At 49.0% G+C, this 23,372-nt stretch overlaps 9 protein-coding genes across 9 annotated transcripts; 3 read left to right on the top strand and 6 right to left on the bottom strand.

Moving 5' to 3' along the window:
* Positions 1 to 485: 485 nt before the first annotated feature.
* LCP9604111_3077 (putative MFS multidrug transporter) lies at positions 486 to 2,378 on the bottom strand (the record flags this gene model as incomplete). The annotated part of the gene is made up of 5 exons (XM_039070625.1): positions 486 to 829; positions 889 to 1,562; positions 1,619 to 1,797; positions 1,854 to 2,111; positions 2,181 to 2,378. 5 exons carry the CDS (start codon positions 2,376 to 2,378, stop codon positions 486 to 488), a joined length of 1,653 nt encoding a protein of 550 aa, XP_038931032.1.
* Positions 2,379 to 2,789: 411 nt separating this feature from the next.
* On the bottom strand, positions 2,790 to 4,103 carry LCP9604111_3078 (methionine aminopeptidase MAP1; the record flags this gene model as incomplete). Its single annotated transcript, XM_039070626.1, has 4 exons — positions 2,790 to 3,434; positions 3,485 to 3,801; positions 3,856 to 3,883; positions 3,969 to 4,103. The coding sequence occupies 4 exons, from the start codon at positions 4,101 to 4,103 to the stop codon at positions 2,790 to 2,792; spliced, it is 1,125 nt and encodes a 374-aa protein (XP_038931033.1).
* Positions 4,104 to 4,365: 262 nt separating this feature from the next.
* bna4 (kynurenine 3-monooxygenase) lies at positions 4,366 to 6,271 on the top strand (the record flags this gene model as incomplete). Its single annotated transcript, XM_039070627.1, has 3 exons — positions 4,366 to 4,480; positions 4,720 to 4,991; positions 5,066 to 6,271. 3 exons carry the CDS (start codon positions 4,366 to 4,368, stop codon positions 6,269 to 6,271), a joined length of 1,593 nt encoding a protein of 530 aa, XP_038931034.1.
* A 211-nt stretch (positions 6,272 to 6,482) lies between these two features.
* LCP9604111_3080 (WD40 repeat domain-containing protein) lies at positions 6,483 to 8,325 on the bottom strand (the record flags this gene model as incomplete). Its single annotated transcript, XM_039070629.1, has 2 exons — positions 6,483 to 8,117; positions 8,209 to 8,325. 2 exons carry the CDS (start codon positions 8,323 to 8,325, stop codon positions 6,483 to 6,485), a joined length of 1,752 nt encoding a protein of 583 aa, XP_038931035.1.
* Positions 8,326 to 9,112: 787 nt separating this feature from the next.
* On the bottom strand, positions 9,113 to 10,087 carry LCP9604111_3081 (cornichon family protein; the record flags this gene model as incomplete). The annotated part of the gene is made up of 6 exons (XM_039070630.1): positions 9,113 to 9,205; positions 9,266 to 9,332; positions 9,408 to 9,563; positions 9,650 to 9,737; positions 9,787 to 9,799; positions 9,959 to 10,087. The coding sequence occupies 6 exons, from the start codon at positions 10,085 to 10,087 to the stop codon at positions 9,113 to 9,115; spliced, it is 546 nt and encodes a 181-aa protein (XP_038931036.1).
* A 482-nt stretch (positions 10,088 to 10,569) lies between these two features.
* LCP9604111_3082 (putative ATP-dependent permease ADP1) lies at positions 10,570 to 13,900 on the bottom strand (the record flags this gene model as incomplete). The annotated part of the gene is made up of 2 exons (XM_039070631.1): positions 10,570 to 10,806; positions 10,859 to 13,900. The coding sequence occupies 2 exons, from the start codon at positions 13,898 to 13,900 to the stop codon at positions 10,570 to 10,572; spliced, it is 3,279 nt and encodes a 1,092-aa protein (XP_038931037.1).
* A 3,191-nt stretch (positions 13,901 to 17,091) lies between these two features.
* LCP9604111_3083 (putative aminotransferase) lies at positions 17,092 to 18,473 on the top strand (the record flags this gene model as incomplete). The annotated part of the gene is made up of 3 exons (XM_039070632.1): positions 17,092 to 17,124; positions 17,210 to 17,673; positions 17,744 to 18,473. 3 exons carry the CDS (start codon positions 17,092 to 17,094, stop codon positions 18,471 to 18,473), a joined length of 1,227 nt encoding a protein of 408 aa, XP_038931038.1.
* A 525-nt stretch (positions 18,474 to 18,998) lies between these two features.
* LCP9604111_3084 (uncharacterized protein) lies at positions 18,999 to 21,076 on the top strand (the record flags this gene model as incomplete). Its single annotated transcript, XM_039070633.1, has 3 exons — positions 18,999 to 19,020; positions 19,080 to 19,864; positions 19,913 to 21,076. 3 exons carry the CDS (start codon positions 18,999 to 19,001, stop codon positions 21,074 to 21,076), a joined length of 1,971 nt encoding a protein of 656 aa, XP_038931039.1.
* Positions 21,077 to 22,037: 961 nt separating this feature from the next.
* Positions 22,038 to 23,048, bottom strand: LCP9604111_3085 (aldo/keto reductase family protein; the record flags this gene model as incomplete). Its single annotated transcript, XM_039070634.1, has 2 exons — positions 22,038 to 22,700; positions 22,758 to 23,048. The coding sequence occupies 2 exons, from the start codon at positions 23,046 to 23,048 to the stop codon at positions 22,038 to 22,040; spliced, it is 954 nt and encodes a 317-aa protein (XP_038931040.1).
* Positions 23,049 to 23,372: the final 324 nt, after the last annotated feature.

Genomic DNA, 23,372 nt, shown 5'->3' on the forward strand with positions numbered 1-23,372 from the left:
GATCAAGTCAGACCCGCAAAGTGTCAATCAAGACACTCAAATTAGAAAGGATATGACAGTCAATTTGGAGATGGCATTTCCAAGGTTGAAACGTCAACTCGCTGGTTGCTGACTGGAGCCCGGCCGCTCTGATTAGTAAGCTATACTTGAGCTCCAGGGCTGCCCAGCAGAGCCCTACAACATCATACCTACGATGTACGAGAAGCCAAATTTTTTGAAAAAAATGGGAGATGATATATTAGCTGCTCTATATATTGGAAGCCTATGCTCTTTTCTTGATAGAATTTTGAAATAGATACCAAACTTCTTTTATATCTAATATGTCCTCGGTAGCTTCTGTGGTATATATATGCGATAAACATTGACAATTTTCAAGCCAATCCCAATTCTAGATAGACCATGCACTATAGTAATTTGCTTGCAAGTTTTTTGCTTTTGAAAGAACACAAATCTAAAACTTTTTGAAGTATAGCTTCACCTGTGAATTAGCGGTTGAGTTTGCTTTCACGGATGAAACAGCTGCTTAACAAAGCGAAGAACACGACAAAAACCAAAAAGGCGAATCCCTTGTTGGTGGACCAGCCATACGAGTCCCGGACAATCCTGGCAGTTGCTGGGTCGAGCGTTTTGATAAAGTCCAGACTTTCTCGCACTCCTTCGACAATTTGATCAATGTTCTTACTGTCACGTAGACCTGATTGCAATCGATTCCGTAAGACTTGCTGAACGACAGTTGATGATAAAGAGAGACCAATCACGGATCCCAATGAGCGGAATAGATATGAGCAAGCAGTGACGACCGCCTGATCTTCATATGTAGCATTCGATACTGGCGGATTGGTTAGCATATATTGAAGGATTGCAGAGCAAGATCAGATAAAAACTCACTCAAACCGATCAAAGTTGTAGTGACACCAATGCCATTGCCGAATGCCGAAATCACCATCCCGCAGATCATCGGGACTGTACTAGCCACCACACCACCGGAGAACAGGTATATACAGAACACACCAGTTGTCAGGGAAGCATACGCAGCAATTGTCAGCCAGTAATACTTGCCAGACCATTTCATCAACAAGCCCGCAAACACGGACCCAGTGACACCAGCTAGAATGCTTGGCAGTAAGCGCAGTCCCGCAGTCGTGGCAGAGACATCATCTACTGCTTGGAAGTATAATGGAATATAGAACAGGGCGGCAATCCATCCCCCGAAGCTGAAGAAGTTGCAGCTGTAGCAAGCAAAGAATGTTCGGTTGAAGATGATGTGACCAGGCGCAAAGGGTTCGGCTGCTAGGTAGATCTCAACTAAGATAAAGACCACGAACAAGACAGCAGAGACAGCTAGCGAGGCAATTGTCAGGGGTAATCTCCATGACACATTACTGCCACGATCAAGACCAACTAGGAAACCAAGAACAGCGCCAACAAGGACTACGGCGCCAAGGAAGTCGATGCGACGCAGCTTGGTCTTCCAATGGGCGCTATCGCGAGGAGGCAGCTTGAGCAGGAAAGACACGGCAATGAAAGCAATAATGCAGAGGGGGAATTGCGCTAGAAACGCCCTAAGTAAAAAAACGTCAGATGGCGCAAGGAAATGTGGGTCTCGCATCATTCATACCAGCGCCAGCCAATGTAGTCGGAGAGAATTCCACCCAAGGGTGCACCGGTACCGGCACCTGTGGCATAGATGATATTGATAATACCCTGCCATAGGCCTCGATCGCGAAGAGGAACAATATCACTCATCAAAATGCTTACGACGGTGGTCATACCACCACCACCAATGCCTTGGAAGACCTGTTCGAAATAGTCAGCATTACATGATTCAGACCTGAGATCATATGTGAACATACACGAGCAGCGATCAACTCATTAATATCCCGAGCTAAACCGCAGCCCAAGCATCCAAGGCCGAAAACCGCATATGCAAAGAGGAGGCACGGCTTGCGACCAAATATGTCGCTTAGCTTGCCATATAGAGGTTGGAATGATGTTAAAGTGAGAAAGTAAGAAGTAGCAATCCAACTGGTCAGGTTGAGAGCTTTCAAGTCGCTACCAATCTGACCATAACTGGCCATGATAATTGTCTGGTCTGCCGCCGACAAGAAAATCTATATATCCCGTTAGTCACAACTTCGATTTCAGAAAACAGAATCAATAAACATTGGAAGAATCCATACTCCGAGCGAGATGGCAGGCACAATATATTTGAGCTGCTTCTGTGCGTCATTGGACGACTCTTTTCTTCGCTCCTCTGCTTGAACTGTATCCCCTGATTCCACATGATGATCGGGAATCGTGCCGTTGGACACAGCGCCGTTAACAGATACGGATCCCAGCAACGGGGAGTTCTCGGTAGGAGATGTCTCTGGAGCCATTATCGAGACTGTCTATCGTCAGATCGCTCCAGATTGTCCGAAAGTCAAAATGACTTGACTGAACGTCTACGGAGAAATCAACAAAAGAGGAGAGCGAGGGCATCTAAACCCCAAAAAGCCCCCACGTGAAGATAAGACGCCCCTCACTCCCCGGGACCGACTTACCCGTTTCGGCCAATCAAATGTCCATCATTCCTATGCCGCTAGACCTGCAGGACTTTGATCTGCGATGACATCGAAGTGTTGCCTAGGATATAGCCCTATCTTGTACGGGCTACTCATTTAATACATTACCTCACTTATAGAACTATACTGATAGGTCATCGAACGGTCGTAAATTCGGCTGTTGAATAGGTATCTGAACTAAATATATGCAAAATTTATTTTTAGTTAACTCCCAATTCCCTAAGTTCATGCTGTCGAAGGCATGGGAACCGGCCCACCAGGTGAGTCAGGCAGACGGGCAGTCAGCACCTCGACACCATCCTCAGTTACGAGAAGGGTATGCTCGAACTGGGCTGACAGAAGTCCGTCTTGGGTGGTGCTTGTCCAGTCATCCGGCCAAGTGCGGTCACGGTAGGTACCAAGGTTGATCATGGGCTCAATTGTAAAGCACATACCGGGCTTGGCAGTTCCAACAGCCTTGTTCTTGGCGTAATGGGGAATGTTGGGCGCACAGTGGAACAGCTGGTTAATACCGTGGCCGCAGTAGCTTTTGACGACACTGCAGTTGCGGCTCTTTGCGTGCTTCTCGATGAGGTTGCCAGGTTCGCGGAACAGCATGCCAGGTTTGACGAGCTCAATTGACTTGTTCGTACATTCACGCGAGGTTTCCACCACTCGGACGGCGTCGGGGTTCGCAAGTGCCTTGTCTCCAACATAGTAGGTCTCGTTGATATCGCCGTGGAATCCCTTATGATACAGAGTAACATCGATGTTGACAATGTCTCCATCCTGCAAGGGCCGTTGATCGGGAATACCGTGACAGATAGTCTCGTTGACTGAGGTACACACGGACTTGGGGAAGTTCATATAGTTCAGAGGGGAGGGGTAAGACTAAACTTATGTTAGTGTGGTATTGCGCACCAGAGAGCAACCTCTCGTACATCACGCTCAATACAAGCCTTGTGGACAACCTCGTCGAGGTAGTCCGTTGTGACACCAGGCTTCAATTCACGAGCAGCAGCATCTAAAACCTCACGAGCCAATCGGCAAACCTTACGCATTCCCTCTTGCTCCTCCTTGTTCAGGATGGTGATGTTATGTCGGCCGATAAGTTTTTGCTCGGAGCGGGGGATACCATCGCGGGCATAGTCCGGGTGCGGGATCGTCTTGGGAACCGTTCGTTTGGGTGACAGAGGATAGACGGGCCTCAAAGAACCGGCGTAAGGGAAGGACGGGTACGGATTGAAGGTACCGGTGGCTGGATCTGGTTCAGAAACTACCTTCGGAGGAAAAAAGTTGGTGAGGATGTTACTCTTTTTGTGGATGCTCTTATGTTCGCTCTAGAGTATATGATCAGCCCTTGACTTCCCACATACCAGGGCGCATGTACTACGCATCATTCAGTCCCATCATAGTCCTACGTACCCAGCTTCGTTTGAAACAGTCCTGCGAACAGAAGAAACTGTCCGTGCCGCTCTTCAGACATGTCGGGCATTGTAGGGTGCCTGCATCGTTAGGGCAGTCCACACCCCGGCATTTGCGAGTCGCAACTTCAGCCATGTTAGAATAGCAGGAGTGAAAAGAAAAAAAACTGGAGGGAATATGTAGTGAGTAGATTGGACGGCGGCCAAAACTTCGAGAAAATCCCCGCGGGCCGGCGATACGGAGCTAAACTGCATTTGGACTCCTATAAACGGATGACTAATGTCGATCATCTCATTTTGGAAGGAAGGGGGCCGACCTCGCAGCACGTGATGATGACTTATTCTTCCGTTTCAACGCGTACCTGCCTTTGTTTTGGACGACCAGTTAAACTTACATGATGGCTATTCCAAGGCAGAAAGTGGTTGTTGTGGGTGCTGGCCCAGTAGGAGCCTTGGCAGCACTATATGCTGCATCAAGAGGTGACGAGGTGGAAGTATATGAGCTCCGTGGAGGTATGTTTCACTGCCTGGTGTGACCTTTCTTTTCTTTTTTCACCTTTTGGTGGCCGCCATTGGACACAACCCGATTGTCAAGGAAGAACGCATATGTCTTTGGCCGGGGATGGCTGGCTTTTTATCCAAGGCACAATGTCTCGCAAGGTCCCTGTGTCAACTCTGCTATTAGGAGAAACTTACTCCGATTAATCCATATCACCATATCTTCCATGCCCCTTGCACTTGTCCTGGCTCAGTTGTGATTCATTGCGAATTCTTCCGAACTGACGCCAATAATCCCTGCGCATCCGTAGATCTCCGAGACCCTACGACTGTGCCATTGAACTTTACCAAGTCTATCAACTTGGCGCTCTCCGAACGTGGAATTACGTCCATGAGAAACTCTGGTCGGGATGATTTGATCGGCAATGTTCTCCGTGGAGCGATCCCTATGCACGGGCGGATGATCCACGGGCGAGACCGAGGAGGTCTGTGGGAAGCTGCACAGGCCTATGATGTTCACGGCCGGGTATGCACCGATCACCTGCTTGGCAGTTGCTATTGCTATTTACACTGCAGATCATAGCTAACCACTACTATAAGGCTATCAATGCCATCGACCGAGGAACTCTCAACAATGCCCTCCTTGATGAGTTGGAGAAAACCCCCAATGTCAAGCTATTTTTCAACCACAAGCTCACGGGTGCTGACTTTCGGACCAACAAAGCCTGGTTTGAGCGCAGAATCCCCGGTGAGACACCCACGGCCGACGATGCCGGTGTAGCTGGTCGAGTACCAGAGATCGAGGTGTCCTTCGACTACCTTGTCGGTGCCGATGGAGCACACTCCGCCGCGCGCTTCCACCTGATGAAGTTCGCTCGTGTCGATTATCAGCAAGAGTACATCGACACTCTCTGGTGCGAGTTCCGGATTCCACCCTCGGAAGATGGAGACTTCCGCATTTCGCCAAACCACCTCCATATCTGGCCTGGGCGCGAGTTCATGTTCATAGCGCTACCTTCAGCCGACAAGTCATTCACGTGCACCTTATTCGCACCATTCTCGAACTACAACAAACTCGAGACCTCGCCACAGGATCTGCATGAATTCTTCAACTCCTATTTCCCCGGCGTATGCCCAGAGCTAATCGAGCCCGCGGCGTTGAGTGAGCAGTTTGCAGCGAACCCGCATCTCCCACTGATCAGCATCAAATGCAAACCTCACCATTTCAACGCCAGTGTCGTCATTATCGGCGACGCAGCGCACGCAGTCCTACCCTTCTACGGACAGGGACTGAATGCCGGTCTCGAAGATGTCCGTGTCCTCTTCGAGGAACTGGACAAACATGGAGTCTATGACCCCAACTCTAGCGTCTACACACGCGGTCTCAAGCGCCAGGCAGCCTTCCAAGCCTACACAGACCAGCGCTGTGCTGATACGCATGCAATCAACGATCTATCGAAGGATAACTATCTCGAAATGCGCGCCGGCGTCAAATCGCCGCTCTACAAGCTGCGCAAGACCATCGAAGAAACTATCGATCGCCATTTCCCGTTCCTTGGCTGGAAAACGCAGTATGCCCGTGTCAGCTTCAGTAACCAGCGCTACTCCGAGGTAGTTGAAGCTGTTCAAAACCAGAGCCAAGTGCTTGGTCTTGGTTTGAGCGGGGCTTTGGTTGCCAGTGTTGGAGCTGTGTCCATCTTGATGTGGAAGTACCCTCAGTATCTCTCACCGGTGGGATTGGTTCGGTGCTCACGGCATCTGGCTTGTGTCGGGTTGAGGACCATTCGAAAATATCTTCATATTTAAAGCTTTTTTTTTCGATTTTGAGTGGATATGTAACAATGTGCAGATACCTGGGGGATTCCTAACGCGTTTAGTTTGTTACACGAGAAAGTACCTTAACATGGACAGCAGACTATGGTAGAGAGCATGAAGTGCACAAAAGGGAAAGGTTCTAATATCCAAGTCTGAATTTTTGATCAAACTAATATAAACACCTGATAACCATACAACGCTTTTAATCCCAATACCTGATAACACCGTCCAATCCACCAGTGACGACCTTACTGGACTCATGGGGATGCCAGTCCACACAAGTAATAGCCCCACCTTCCTTTCCACCAGCCTGGATCTTATGATACATCTTGCCGGTCTTCCAGTCCCAGAAGCAGACATAACCACCGCTGTCACCGGAAACAAGGAACTGACCATCAGGTGAGATCTTGAGGTCGATAGCGTATCCGGAAGTATTATGCCCAACGAAGCGCTTCTTTCGGTTCTGGCGGAACTTGTCCGTCGCGCTGTAGACGACAATCTGGTTGTCGCCTGACTGGAAGGCGACATACTTGCCATTCGGATGGGGCGCCGCACGCGTGAGCGCGAACATGTAGGGCTCTGCGATGAACTTAATCGGGACAGGAATGCCGTATTCCCAAGCGCGCAGCGACTTGTCATCTGAGGTGGAGATGAAGCGGCGGTTGTCATCAACGAAAGTAAGAGTGTTGACGGCAGCCAGATGGTGGTCATACTCTTGGACCAACTCGCCGGACCGGGTGTCGAATTGCACAATCTTCTTGTCAGACATACCGGCCAGGAACTCGTGTGAGTGTTCTGGGCTAGGGTTGAAGCGGACAACGTGCGGTGTCTTGCCTGTGGAAAACCGGCCAAGACATTTACCGTATTCGGTATCCCAGAGCTTGATCTGTCGGTCGTATGACCCGGTAAGGAAGGTCGTCCCCGATGGATGGAAATCTGTGTCTGAGATTGCTTTGGTGTGGCCGGAGAAAGTCCGCAAGAGTTCCCGAGAGTGATACACATCCCAGAGCTTGGCTTTCCCATCGGCTGCTGATGAAAGCAGCAAGTGGCCAGATTTGGGGATGAATCGAAGAGAGGTGATCGGCTTGGTGTGCGATTTCCAAGTTTGCACGAGTTTTTTGGGTACGTAGTTCTTGGTGGTGCCGGGCTCTTTGCGCAAATCGATATCCAAGTCCTGAGGCACGTGCATGTACGTCCGGCCCTGGTAGTCGTACTGCTCTGATCCGTGAAACTCGGTGGTTTCTTGCGTGGCAAGATCACCTTCGTAAGCGGTGGCATCCTTACTCATGGCCGGCATAGGTGCCGTGGTAGTCAGAGTCTCGTCTTCCTCTTCGATATATTCCTCGTCACTACCAAGCGCGCGCTCTTCTCCTTCAGCAACCTCCACGTAGTCATATTGCTGGTCATTTTGGTATTTCGCCCAGGGTCCCAGATATGCGCCCTCTCCCTCCACAACACTGGAGTCGCCCTTCTTTTGCCGCTTTGTCCGCCAGTTTGCGGACGCGCTCTTAGTCGGCTTAATTTGTACAATATCCCGGCCTCCATATTGTGCCGCATTTTCGAGGCTTCCGATAAATTGGTCCGGTAGTGTCGGATTGCGAGTGTATCCCAGACTTTGGAACGTGCGATGTTGCGCAGAAAATGTGGACTCGCTGATGGCTGCTTCTTCAGCAAATCCAGTCGGAACATTCTTTCTTTTGATACCGTTTCCCGGACCTGCTGGCTTGAACGGGTTCACAGGGCCCTGGGAAGGCTTTGTAAGATCATCGTATGTGGCATTGTAGGTGAGGGCTTGGGATGAGGCGTTGGCGAGGGCCATCTGCATATGCGCTTGGTCCTGTAGGATCGTTAGTCTTATCTGTTCGTCATAGCTCAAGTGTAAGGCACAAAGAGATTCGGGAAGGAGGATGATTATGGGGGGACCAAACCTCTGTATTGACCTCTGGTGCAGCAACGACCTTGGTCGCGGTCGTCACAGACGAGGGCATAGCTGTGGCGTCATCATCATCGCTGGAGTCATAACCAAGACCTAGTAAGGCGGACATGACTAATATGTTAAAGAGGGTGTGAATGCGCAGATCTCAATGCCCCTTTGCAACAACGTCGGGGTTGAATGTGGTTGTTAAATGGTACGGAGTAGGTGGTGGATGGGAATTTTACGGGCGTCGGGAGACCCCCGATACGAAGGCCGGGGAACAGCCACCGCAGCCAAGCTCTTTATCAGCCCCAATGCAGCTTCGACGATAGTTAAGTACGTCAATTATGTCTACCTGTTACTCTTCTTACGCATATTTGATGGCGATGGTATTTCTCAACAATAAATCAGTTAAATGTTAGAACTTGGGTATCGTACGCTCTTCATTGCCAACCGCATGGGAGGTATATACAACTTCAACAGGCCGAAAGATACAACAAGATTAACACAGAAGAAGAATTAAAAACAAAGCAAAAGTTAGCAAGAGATGCACCACCGCGAGTCAATCATACAGTATCTCGAATAATCCAGCTCACATCCTCAGCTCGAGACACCCCAAAGAAAATATCTATTACCTCTCATCGCTGTAGTCCTCAGATATCTCAAGACTGAAAGAATTCGTTGCTCATCCGTAGTCATGGCCACCCATACGATAAGGAATCATATCGACATACCGAGTTATATGATATGACGGCCGTCTTGGGGCTGCACTCAGGTTCCAGGGTCGTGCGATAGGCTGAGAAGAATGTCCAGAGGACATCGACCTAAGAATTTTGTGACAACAGCTCATCGGCAGACGGTTCCTTGATCTAGCCGGGAGAACCATGATGCATCGCATATTCGGTCTTTTCACGCAGTCAATTACCCTCATCACGGATCAGGGCAACAATCATGCTGTAAAGATAGAAGAAGAACATAAGAAGGTGGAAGCCAAGCTTGATGAAGGATTCCTAAACACGATTTCGAGTCAGTCACTGTGCGGTAAATTGGGAGGTAGAAACCAAACATACCTTCTTGTGCACGTTCAACTTGCGGAAAATCTCGGTCGCATCCAAAAGGTGCTGGTTCTCGTAGATCCTGTATTTTCAAAAACGACACGGTTAGCCTACCGCTGAAGAGGGCTTGCGACTACTCGGGGAGCTTCCAACGTACTTCTTGGCGTTGAACAACACGAGGGGTAGGTTCAGCACGATGGCGAGCCAGTATCCGTTGATCACGAAGAGGAAGGTCAGGAACGCGTGGACAGCGGCTTCGGGGATGATGTAGGCGTTGAGGCGGTTGCAAAGGTCGATAGGGTTGATGTAATCGCTGGGAAAAAAAGGTGAAGTGTCAGCTTGTATTCGGCAGTATGTGTGGATCAAAAACTGTTGCTTGGGACGACTGCGAAGACTCACCATTCAAGATCACTGTACATGATCGTGAAGAACACCTGGAGGAAGAGGTTGACGGCGTTGATCAACACCGACAACAGGTAAAGCCATGCTTCGCCAGACATCATTGCGATTTTGACGTTGCGTCAAGTATAATTGACAGAATTTGAATGGCTAAACAGAGGATATGAGTAAACTGTCGGCGACAAAAGTGGGTGAGGTTGAGGTGGATTGAAGAGGCCGGAATTGGAGATGTTTGTGGGGTTCTTCCGCCCAAGGAAGACAGACGAATCGCACAGAGTCCTCTCCAAAGAGGGATCAAAGCTCACTCACAAAAACAAAGCTAAATGCACTCAAGCTGATGGAGATGAAAAACAACGTACTGAGCAGAGATGAGGTGGGATCGAAAGAAAGAGTTTCGATTAGCGAACTGCGGTCGGCGGTGTCGGGAGGGCTGGTCATCATTAGCGCAACCCGCAAACGGGGCTGGTAACGTACATGCTGTAGTCCAGAGTACTCGATAAGAAATAGATTCAAGGTGTTGTAGTCGAAGTAAATATTGCTGATTATTGTAACTGAGTTCTTTTGTCCAGGTGGCAACCTTGGAAGGTTGGTAGGAGGATGACGTGGACCGTCCCTCGTGGAAGTACATGGGAAATACGGAGTAGATGTACCCAACTTCAACGTTGTTTATTTGGAGGCATGAAGGGATCATTAGGCATGTCTATTTTGTCTATATACATAGTGACAAACTATAGACCGCAGCATACGGGCTTCCATGCATCTTTAAAGAGCCGATCTTCAATCCCCTTCGCAATGACCGCAAAACACGAAACGACGTCGGACATGGACAAGGACCAAGTCCAACCCAAGACAAAACACAGGATCATTGAAAACACCCTCGATGGTATCATACCAGTGTATAGCAACACGTAAGGACCAGCTCATCGTTTCTCGACAAGTAGGAAATGCATTGCACTGTATGCAATGATGATGAAGGCCCCAGAAATGACAGCCAGCCCGATAACATCGCTCCAGTAGGCCTGGGTGTCAAAGCCGAATGCGCTTAAGATAGAGGCACCGGGAACTTCAATATCCAAGCCGTACTTGTGATCAATCAAAGTGAGGTAAGTCACTTCATTGACGATCAAGGCCTCGAAGCCATAGTGGAAGATGGACAGCTGGTAATATGGTTAGTAGGGAAAGCATCACTCAGGTTAGAGGGAAACTCACAGTCTGCAACCACAATGCTGACTTAGGAATCGCATCGTGATTCAGCAGGAGACCGGCGAAGAGCAAACTGAAAAGCATCACCAAACTGCCGATAAGATTGGCGACTCCGCCATCCCGGAAAATAATGCCAATGAAGAGGCAAATGTTGGCTGCCGCGAGATTGAAAAGGACCAGAACCAGCAAAAAGCGGAAAAATTCAGGCCACGCCGGAATCAGACCCGTCATGGGGTATACAATCATACCCATGATGATGGGAGGAATCAGCCTCAGAGGAACGATATCAAACACGACTTTGGACGCAAAGTATGTGACCGGATGGTAATAACCATTGGCACGCTCACGTACAAACAAAAGCCGCTCCGTGGAGAACACGTTGAGACTAGTCAAAGTACTGAAACCAAACAGAGCCAAGATGAAGAAGAAAAGACCAAGACGATTCTGGAAGCCTTTGATATCGTCAGTGAGGCCATAGAAGAGGTATCCAGATAAAACTGCGAGAAGAATAGCAATTGCGTAATGTGTGAGCATCAACATCGGGTTGCGATAAAGGTTGCGCCACGTCCGCTGAGAAAGGATCATGAACTGCCGCACCAGACCAACTCGGGCATAGCCCTTAGACTGTATCACAGTATCCGACAATATGGGCGAATTTGGTGAACCGTTCGCAGCCTGGGCATTCTGAACGGCGGTTAGAATCTCATCATGAACAAAATGGCAAACGTCAGAATCCGCATAGCTAGCCACCAAAATGTCGAGATCACTTTGTCCAGATGCCGGAGGAGGGAGCTGATCGGGATCATCGAGGATTTGCGGAGGAACATTGCTTTGTTGACGAGAAAGACGCAGCCATTGTTGATGATTATCGGCTACATCCAATGTAGCACTCTCGTCATCTGTCTTTGGCGTGACTGGGCGCTCATTATGTTGCTTTCGGGAGTAAAGTTGGCGATCCTGCTGCTGTTTTAGAGACACCTGGCGTTTGCTTTTGGGTCTCCGAGTCGCCTCTGCGCCGCTTGAGTTGTCTTCAATACTCCGGATCGACGCGCTGGTGACAGACTTGACGGCTCTGAGACTGCTTGATGCGGTCTTAGATGGACCAGTGCGCCCATCCACAGACAACGCCACTTCGTCTGTATATGATGAATGTGCGCCTCCGGCGTGCATTGTAAGATCAACAAGGTAATCTGCAATATTGAATCCCGGTGGACAGGAATAGCCCACACGGTCGAAATACTGCTGGCATGATGAGAAAGGACCAGAATAGACAGTGCGTCCATCAGCAAGAAGGATGAGTCGGTCAAAGAGAGCAACAATGTTCGAGCGAGGTTGGTGGATGGTGAAGATAACAGTGCGGTTGTATGTCTTGGCAAGCGTCACCAGACACTCAACCACATTGAATGCATTGTAGGCATCCAATCCACTAGTGGGTTCGTCCAGGAAAAGGATACTAGGGCTGGTAACCAGCTCACAAGCAATTCCGACTCGGCGCTTCTCTCCACCGGAAATGCCACGACCATTGCCTTCTTCCGAGCCAATCAATTGATCTTTGATGTGATAGATCCCAAGTTGCTTTTCGACCTCCAGGACTCTCTGCTCTTTAGCTGCCCGGCTCATATCCCGGGGAAGTCTGAGTAGGGCGCTTGTCAAGATGGTCTCATGGACTGTCAAGGTAGCAAGCATCGTGTCTTCCTGGTCGACAAAGCCAACCATGGTTCTGAAGTCATTATCATCAATCTTTTCACCGTTGACATAAAAGTTTCCCTTCACTGAGCCACGTTTGTTCTTTCGCGCTAGGATATCGAGGAATGAAGTTTTCCCAGCACCAGATGCTCCCATAATGGCTGTAATTTGGCCTGGTATGGACGCACCTTGAATGCCAGAGAGAATCTCTTTTCCGTTTAGTGTATAAGAAACGGTATCCCAGTACAAAGCCGCGGGGTGATAGTCTGCCAGGAGTTTGGCAGATTCGTCGTCCGAATCATCCGAAAGAGACAGGCGAATATAACCGCGGCGCGCAGCACGACGGGACATATACCAGATGATTAGAATGACCGCAACCACAAAGAGTGAAGTTCCCGCGATCACGCCGGCGATGAGTGGAGTGTTGATTTTCTTCACGGGGCGCTCGTATCCAGGTTCATCAGTCTTGTACATGCACTCTCCTGAATTGCATGACAAGAAGATACTTGGATCACCGAAGACGCCCGCAATTAATCCGTTCATCTGAGGCTCCGAGAAAACGCTCTTGGTACCCTCCAGGGTCGATTTAGTATCGAAAGTAGCCGGGCCCTTGATCAGTTGATCAAGGAAATCGCTCAGGTCAATCGATCCATTCTCGCCACAGAGGAAACGGCCCGGAATACATTCGCACTGAAGGTGCTCGCACTTGTAGTGAGTTGTATTGGAGTTGTAGTCTGTTTCCGTGTTCCACTCGCAAGTGTCTAGGCCGCAATAGAATGACTCTTTCTGGTCAACCCAAAATTGGAAGCTACATGTGTCATCCTCAGCTTTGCAGGAAAAAGTCACTTGAGGTTTGCGGCCGTCGAGCTGTTTCAAGATCGCACGGTTGGTCACATCACACATTTGAAAGTTCTCCTTGACCGTGGCACCTTGCTTATAACAAACGCCCCCCTGACCTTCGGGCATCATCGCGTTGCAGGCATCATCTGAGTTGCAGACATTGCAGTTGATGCCTTCCCAGCCATCCTTGCATTGACAGGTGTTGGAATCGCGCTGCGGTCGGTTCAAGTCGTCAGCCAACGAACCGCATAGGGGAATTGAACAGTCGTCGCCTCCAAATCCGGGCGGGCATGAGCATTTGCCGTTGAAGTTATTGCAATCCGCAAAATGAGTGCAGTTATAGTTGTCGAGCTGGCAGTTGAAGCAAGCTGGACACTCGGGACATCCGGGTGGCCGATCATCGAAGAGGGAGTAGGATTGCGTAGCGAGGTTTGCATCGGTAAATTCGCTCCATGCTGCAGCAGACCCCAGTAAAGGAGTTAATGTGAGAAGCGAAAGGGATATTGCGCCAGTCAAGCGCATCTTGTGGAAAGGATGACAGCAGCGTGTCCTAGTACGCAGCGATACCAACAACCGAGGAAGGAGTGCGGGGCGGACCGCCGAATTGATCAAATTAGAGAATAAAGCTGGAGCATATAGCTGAAGTAAAAGATAGAGACAAGTTCGAAGGTTGAGAAGCAGAAAGCGGAGAGATTCAGAGGGTAAGATTAGCCCCAGGCGATGACGCGGGCGGAGAAGCGAGAGGAGGCTGGGCGTCAGGAACCAACAGTCTTATGCTATGCAAGACCGACCCCGATGGTTTTTCATTCTACATCAAGATACTAGATAATTACAGCAACATGCTAGATAATTCGTAAATTCCAAGCTTTCCCACCACAGCATTTTTTCCTTCCCATTTCTGTATACAACATAAGTGGTTCTACCTCAATGCGGGGAAACACGTGATGCCGGGGGATATATACCATGTCGACCAGTTTAGAGGACAAAAAGCAAAAAAAAAGAAGAGAAGAGAAGTCTATAGAAAGTAGCTATTCTTTGCTACAACTGATTCGTAGTCTTTTATCCACGAGCGCCGAGGCCTGGGACGTATGCCTCAAGCTTGGGCAATCCTCCCAAGAACTGCAAAGTGTGTTGTTAGTAGATTTGTATGTCGAATTCGTTGAATGCAATTTCTGATAGAGTTAATTCCCTTGGTTGAACGGATTAACCGCAACAAGGATATGGAGCAAAATGGAATCTCCTTTATTGCACAAGATCATTGAAAGACCACCATCGGAACGTAGGCACCTATGGGCACCTATGGAGTATTGCCCTAATAGATCAGCTATGTGCCGGGAACCTCCGTGAACAAAGAAATAGGGCGGGGATCTGTTCCTCGATACTTGCTCGGTAGCAAGTCCTGGACGAGTACATATATTACGAAAGTTATGGCCCGCAGTATGCAAACTTCCAGTTCAAAGGAATCACATTCATTTTGCTACCCCTGCTAGGGCTACAAATGCCACGTCACTAGCAGAGACTTTCAAGCTCGCCCGCTTTTTAGCTCTATTTTGAATGCCTCGACTAGGTACTCGAATTTACCGCCAGATAACTGGAATACCGTCCTGAATCTTTAGCTACAGTAAAACAACAAACAGACAGTGTTGAAACTTTCCTTGACCCTCAACATGTCGCCCCTAGACAAACGCAGAAACAGTGAGATCATACACAAGCTGGAGGCTCGCATAGTCTTCCACAGCCTCACCGATGATACCCATGATGAGACACTGCTCAAACCCTACACTCACCACTTAGCACGGGCATGCTGGAACGGTAGTCGGATCGTTCTCCGTCAGACTTCACAGGAAGCGGAGGGAATATCGACCTTATTATGGAGCTACATAGTGCATGCAACGGGCGATGGGACGATTTTGGGATCGCGGCATAGAGCAGGATGATCTCGATACATGGCTTGGGTTTACTGGCACGTTTCTGTCCAATCTTGGTAAATTTTGTTGGTCTCCACCGTGGCTTGCAAGCTTTCCATCCATGACCTGAATTGCTGATGTCGCAGTAAAAGGATGACGGAGATCGTAAGGCTACCCCTGGTGTTTCCAAAGATACCCTGCGCAAGATAGCGAGCATATCACCTGAGGCAAGCGCAAAGCTTGAGGAAGTCCTTGATCCGATGATGACAGCCCAGCCGGCTCAACTTAGTATCGTCATCAAACCAACCAGTCGAGTTACTACCCTGGAAAAGAGTGGATTACAAAGGAAGAGATCGAGACTGCCACCAAGATAATGGAAACCAAGGGGCTCTAACCATCAGACTCCCACCGCTGTCATATATAATCGCCCGTTGCGATTTAAGCAATAGCGGTGTGCAGCGCTGTCTGGTAGATCTACTATCCCACCCTCAGCTCAAGCCCAATCTGCGCACACCTATTTTCAACGTGCATGTCCTCCACTTTGCAACCGCACATCATGATCCAGACCTTCTTTCATGGTTGGCAGCTTCCATCCCCGGTGGACTTGTAGTGCGGGGACAACGGCCCTAGGACATACGCTACTCCACATTGCTTCGTTACCTTTCACTTCCAATCAGACTGCACTTTATAATCCAGATGTCGCGGACAGTATACATTGTGCCCGCACCCTTGACTCTAGGTGGTTTCCTCATAGAATGCCAAGCCCTCTGCATATCCAGTTCCCAAAGCCACAGGAAGGCTCCCGAAAACCACAGCCACTGACGGATTCCCAGCAACAGGCACAAAATGCAAGTATTCGGCTTTTATTGGAATGGGGAGGGATTGATGTCAGGGCAAAGGATATCGACGGCAATACCGCTTTACATTACTTAGTGAGGATATTGTTGAAATGGTTCGACAGGCGGATGGAGGGGAAGAAACGTGGGAGAACGCGACAAACCGCCATGGCATTACTCCACGACAGATGTGGTGTAAGTGAGATGTAAGGCAAAGATGACAAGGGAAGGAATATTAGTTTCAGCCTTCAATTTCATGCCTTGTCGTCATCGTAGAGGATGTCCTAGTACCTCTTCTTTTCGGCATACTGGCTTAATTGCTTGGGTGAGTATGAATGTATGGATAGGCTCGAATTTTATTAAGCATTTTATATTTTGCTTGCCTAAATAGAAAGTATGTTATTCCCTGCATGTGCTGGATCTCATTTTAAATATATTGATCCAGGTATACAATTCTAGAACCTAGTTTACTGGGGAAATTTCCACAACTTTTGTTTGTGCTAAGTCGAGGCCGGGATAGCAATGTAAATTCTTCCCGGCAGGTGTGAAGCAGCGACTTCGCGCACCACGTGGACCAGGCTTGTACGGGAAAATATCCAAGCTCTTGGAAATCCTAGTCATGAAATTCAGTTGAGGTCATTTTCTAATACTTGAACTATCGATGACATTCTGATATAGCATAATGTAGGGCGTGTGAGAACAACCTGAAAATTAATTTAGACCTAGAACAAATTCAAAGCACGAACAAGCTAACGCCCGATGAACGACCTCGACATATCAATCAATCTACGCTAAGGTGAGGCTGGATCGGGAACACGATCCATCACGTGATAACACGGACAGCTCATAGGTAGAGCGGCGGTAGCATAAGGGAACAAGTTATCACCCATTCAGCCGAACATTGGAACGTCCCTAGGCAAAGAGAGTTGATTATAGCTACTTCGCTCGGTAATTCCCACTATTATAAACCATGGTGAAGATTGAGGCCTTCGCGGTTGAACAGGTACCTCCCCGCATTACCCCATGGCTGGGTGGTACTTGTCTGCTCCCTCTGTCGTTACAGATGTGTTTTGTTAACCGTCCTGCAGTGGATGGACAAGTATGAGACCACTGCGAAATATAATACCGCCGAGACCTGCTGTGCATCCATCTCCGTCGACGATCTCCGCGCGCTCTCCGATGACAAGGAGTCCAACCCTTTAGCCCAGCTTCAATCCACCAAACTCACATATGGGGCGATCCGTGGCTCTGATAAACTACGAAATACACTGGCGAATCTGTACTCGGTAAGGGCACCGACGCAGTTGCCGAAGGAAAATATCTTGATCACCGCTGGCGCAATCCAAGCGAACTTCTTGCTGTTGTATACGTTGGTCGGCCCAGGAGACCATGTAATTTGCCACTATCCAACATATCAACAACTGTTCTCCGTCCCTGCGTCAGTGGGGGCCGAAGTCAGCCTGTGGAAGTCCAAAGAGGCCGATGGATGGCAGCTGGACATTGAAGAGCTGAAAGGCCTTATCCGACCCAACACGAAGTTAATCATCATAAAGTATGGATTTCCTGACTCTTATTACAATCATGCAAGGCGTGCTTTTTTTTCCTGACCATCATTCTCATAGCAACCCGCAAAACCCAACTGGAGCCATCATCCCGCGCCAGACTCTCCAACAATTGGTCGATATTGCCCGCGAGAAATCCATCATCATCCACTCCGATGAGGTCTATCGCCCACTTTTCCACAACATCAGTCCCGCGGATCCGAGGTTCCCACCCACACTTCTTTCTATGGGATACGAACGCACGGTGGTGACAGGATCCGTTTCCAAAGCCTATAGCCTGGCGGGTTTGCGGGTAGGCTGGGTTGCGTCGCGGGATAGTTCGATCATTGAATCTGTTGCTAACACGCGCGATTATACAACCATCTCGGTTGGGCAAATTGACGAGGCAATTGCCGGTTTTGCATTAGCACCGCATTGCATTCACAATCTTTTGAAACGAAATATCGATCTAGCCCGGACTAATCTCTCTATTCTAGAGAAGTTCATCGATGCTCATCGCTGGGCATGTGAGTGGATTAAGCCGCAAGCCGGCACCACTGCATTTGTGCGCTTTAACAAGATGGGAAAACCCGTAGACGATGTCGCTTTCTGTGAGATGCTTCAGGAACGGACCGGTGTGATGCTTGTGCCGGGAAGCCTTTGCTTTGGAGTCGGAGAAGACTTCAAGGGTTATGTTCGCATTGGGTACGTCAATGAAACCGAGGTCCTGGAGCGGGGCTTGGATGCCTTGGGTAAGTTCATGGAAGATGGATATGAGGATGTACCAGTGAAGAAGCCCTTGCAAAAGTAAAAATAGCCATCCCGATGCCACTGGTCAACTGGACATGCAAACTAGCCTTTTGTACTCTCCGGCAACTACTAGCCGAGCCCGTTTGTATAAAGAAGAATCATAACAATGTCAGAACGATCTACAGAATGAAAAATTAAATCATTATTGAAAGAAACAACTGCCGTACAACGTGTATGTGGCGAATACGTTGCACAATGTTGCATGTCGTCAGGGGATCGGCACATCCCGAGGTCCGTGCCGAGGCCCGTTTCGATCTCTCCTACTCCGGACATATCTCAACCTTACCGGATCCATTAGATGAAGTCAACCAATATTGCTTTTGATCTGTGATCCAATAAAAGGCAGCGAAGCCGAGGTATCAGTCAAAGAGTCCCTATAACACCTCATCTGCTCTTCCTTCCAGAGCTACATTCAAAGCCGTGATACCTAAATATCATATCCCTCGAGTACATTACTTGAGCATACTATCGATCTCACTCCTAGATCATATCCACTTGAGCTTGATCCTTGAATATCTTGGTCATAATGCCGCTGCCATCTTTGTCCGGTAGGTCATACCCCATGGCGGGACTGAATGCATGGCTAACAAGCGGACTCTTTGTGCAGATATTCCCTTGAGTCTTGCACTCCCTGCCGCAGCAACGACACTCGCATATCTCAACGCAAGATGGTCGGTTTCTTACGATTTGAACCTCCTCAGGGGGTTGCTGAAGATGTCCGCAAAGTCCCGCATTGCCGAACGTGGCGACCGCTTGAACCTCTTCTACACACTTGAAGCCTACGCACTCGATCCTAAAACTGCAGGAAACGATTTCATTGTGTACAATGGACGAACAACGACGTTCCACGAAGGCTATATCATGGTTCTTCGCTACGGGGCATGGTTCAAGAAAGTCCACGGCATTAAGCGCAAGGAGATTGTTGCAATCGACTTCATGAACTCTTCCACCTTCATATTTATGCTGTTGGGACTTTGGAGTATTGGAGCAGTCCCGGCATTTATCAACTATAACTTGTCTGGCAAGCCGCTCACCCACTCCATTCGAACGTCCACCGCAAGGCTTTTGGTGGTTGACGAAGAAGTTCGTCACTGCTTCCCGGCGGAGCAGGAGCAGATATTGACATCCCCGACCTTCCGTGATGGCAAGGGACCGGTTGAGATCGTATTTCATACCCCGGAGGTGGAAGCGCAGATTTTGGGAATGGAGCCTACGCGAGAGGATGACAAGGCCCGTAGTGGCTTGATTCCTCGCGATATGGCCATCTTGATTTACACAAGTGGCACCACCGGGCTTCCAAAGCCCGCTATTGTCAGTTGGAAAAAGTGCTGGTCTGGTAGTTTGTTCGTCAAAGATTGGTTGAGCATTACTTCCTCTGACAGATTCTTCACGGTAAGGTCCAAACTTATAAATGTTACTGCCCAAGCTAACCTCCTGTAGTGCATGCCTCTTTACCATAGTTCCGCTTCGATACTTGGGTTCATAACCTGCTTGATGAGCGGATCCGCCATGATCGTTGGCCGGAGGTTCTCTGCGCGCAACTTCATCAAGGAGGCTCGCGAGAACGATGCGACAATTATCCAGTATGTGGGCGAAACACTCCGTTATCTACTAGGAGTGGCACCTGCAATTGACCCGGTCACCGGCGAAGACCTTGACAAGAAGCACAATATCCGCTTGGCATTTGGAAATGGACTGCGTCCCGATATCTGGAACCGCTTCAAAGAGCGTTTTAACATCCCCACAATCGCCGAGTTCTACGCCGCTACCGAAGGCACTACGGGCTCATGGAACCTTTCGACGAACGACTTCTCCGCGGGTGCCATCGGCCGAAACGGTGCTTTGGGAGATATTGTCCTTGGTCGTGGCTCTGCCATAGTGGAAGTTGACCACGAAACCGAGGAACCGTGGCGTGACCCCAAGACTGGTCTCTGCAAGAATGTCCCCCGGGGTGATCCCGGTGAGTTGCTGTTCATCCTCAATGCAGCGGATCCCACTGCCAATTTCCAGGGCTACTTCGGAAACAAGAAGGCGACAGAAGGCAAGATTATCCGCGATGTACTTAAGAAGGGTGATGCCTATTTCCGGACCGGCGACATGGTTCGATGGGACAAAGAGGGTCGCTGGTTCTTCTCAGATCGACTGGGTGATACGTTCCGGTGGAAGAGCGAGAATGTATCCACCAGCGAGGTTTCCGAGGTTCTGGGCGCGCATCCTGATGTACACGAAGCCAACGTTTACGGCGTGACTCTTCCCAATCATGATGGCCGTGCCGGATGTGCAGCCATCCTGTTCAACCAGCAGGTAGCAAGCGGTAACCTCTCTGATACCGCCCTGGAACCCTCGCGTGAGGTGCTTGATACTCTAGCTGCGCACATTCTCAAGAACCTGCCCCGGTTTGCGGCTCCGCTGTTCTTGCGGGTCACGCCCCTGACGCAGTCAACCGGTAATAACAAGCAACAGAAGCATGTTCTCCGTACCGAAGGCGTGGATCCAGCTCTTGTATCGAAGAAGGACCGACTGTACTGGCTCCAGGGTGATACATATGTCCCCTTCGGACAGAGGGATTGGGAACGGTTGACTGGTGGTCAGGTTCGCCTTTGATCCGTCTAGTTTTCTTGGACTTGTCTCGTCTTGTGTGTCACCTTTGCCTTGTCCCGTTATATCTCTAAGATTTTTCGGTCCTATGGCCTGATTCGTAGCCTCATTCACCTTAAGATACCCTCGACAGCCTTCAATTCAACAATCTATATACGCCCATTGGGGCTGACCTGGTATCACTGGGCTGAGTTTACACGTAGGACATACAAGAATAGTCAGTGTTCTCTGCCCTTGACGATGTAAGACTAAGATAATCTGATCTATTTAGCCCAAGATGACCTCGGAGGCGTTACATGTGTTTCTATATGTCTTTTTCGATGTATACGAAGGCGGCAAAACGATATGTATGACTGTTGGAATCATGGACAATTATCTTGCCTGATATTCTTTTCCTGGCCTCGGGTCAGCTTAGTAGGCTATGCATGACGTGGAACTCGGTAGGAAATCCCGAGTCTTAGAAGGCACGGCAACTATCGGAAGGTACCATTAGAAACTGACAGGAAGGGACTGCCCTCAGGCAAGAGCGTTGGGTTTATGCCTAAGGAAGGAACGATAAAAAAGTGAGTATAAAGGGAAAGGTCAACCCAGACATTATAGCCCCCAACTCCCATGGCTCAGATGGGATGCGCCCTGTTCCTCGAGCAGGCTAGCTGCTGCTGAAGAACCTTTGGGCCCATCTTTTTTTTTTATCCCGTTCCGGATCATTTGAAGCTATTCACACTTCTGGCCCACCATAACCCCACCCTCGCAATAACTCTTTCAGCGTCTTTTCTTAATGTTTTCACAACAATTATAGTAGACCGCTTACGGGGCCTTATCATGCTACTTTGGGGGTCTTCGTAGATATATATTTTAAGAAGCTGTATAGCCTTGGACATGCTCTGATATTGCTATGAAAGATTCTGGATATATTCTTCTTTCAAGGGAACTACCCCGCAGTTCTCTTAACGTTCGACTTGTCAAACTAGTTGAAATTGTCCAAAGGCGAATCAGCCTCGACAATCTTCCACACCTGCTCAATCTGTGCTACTATTTCCGCATCGAGCGGACCCTTGCTAATTGCAGCAAGTGTCTGATTGAGCTGCTCGACATTACGTGACCCAACAACCACAGCATCTCCAAGTTCTGCTTTGAGGTCGGAGTTATGCACCACCCACCGATATGCCAATTCGGCCTTGGAGATACCAAATTCCTTGGATATCTTCTCCCACTTTTCCAAGCCCTCCAGCATGCTCGGCTTGTTGAAAAGCGCATTGTAGATCCCACCAATCTGTGTCTTTGGATCCCACCGACCCTGCCCACCGGAGACCAACGTCGCGACATCCTTAGTCAGGAATCCTCCTGCGATGGGCGAATAAGCATAGAATGAGATGTTGTGTTTCCGCAGTGTGGGAAAGATCTCTTTCTCTGCTCGTCGTGCAACAGCGGAATAGCTGCCTTGGTAGACACTTGGCACGACATAATTCTTTTCACAGCAGATGCGGACCACCTCTTCAACCTCCTCAGCCAGATAGTTGGACAGCCCAAAGCGCTTGAACTTTCCAGCCTTGTGCGCAGAGTCGATACTGGCCAGCAGGTCTTCCAATGAGCTTCTGCGTTCGGGAGCATGCATGTAGTAGATGTCGAGCTAGAAATAGGATTAGGGATTGGGTCTTTGCAGCCTCAGATTACGAAAGAAGCTCACCTGATTAGTTTGGAGAAGGGCCAAACTCTCGTTCAAGCTTGTAACAAGAGACTCTGGGGTGGAGGGCTCAGGTCTAAACCCGCCAGGGAATTTCGAATCAATGGCAAAGCGGGAATCGGCGTGAAGTTTGCCCAATAGCTCCTCGGAGTTACTGTAGATCTTGGCAGTATCGATGCTTTTGATGCCTTTGTCATGCAGAATATCGAGGACCTCGCTGATGGACTCAAGAGTTGGATAGGCGGCTTGATCCATGATTGAGGCTCCGCCCCAGACAATCTTGATGCTAGCCATGATAGATGGTTATTGAAGGATGAAGGAAATATGAATGTCTAAAATCAGCCCTGACAATTGGGTTATTTATATTCCATTTCAAGCTTACAATGCTATAGAAGATTTATAATCAAAGCTTCAAAATCAAAAACCTCATACAAGTACAACGCACGAATTCATCCGTCCGTGGGCGTCTCGTCTCCCCCGGGGCCGCCGGGGTGGATTATTCATCGTAATAGTGCCTCTCACGGTACAATAGATAGTCTTATACAAGCTTAAGATAGTATATGAGAGCTATATAGGTTATTTGACTTCAATTAAATCTCACTAGGATGGGGGAATCCA

The sequence above is a fragment of the Penicillium roqueforti genome (genome assembly GCF_015533775.1).
Source record: "Penicillium roqueforti strain LCP96 04111 chromosome Unknown scaffold_04, whole genome shotgun sequence".
Classification (NCBI taxonomy): domain Eukaryota; kingdom Fungi; phylum Ascomycota; class Eurotiomycetes; order Eurotiales; family Aspergillaceae; genus Penicillium; species Penicillium roqueforti.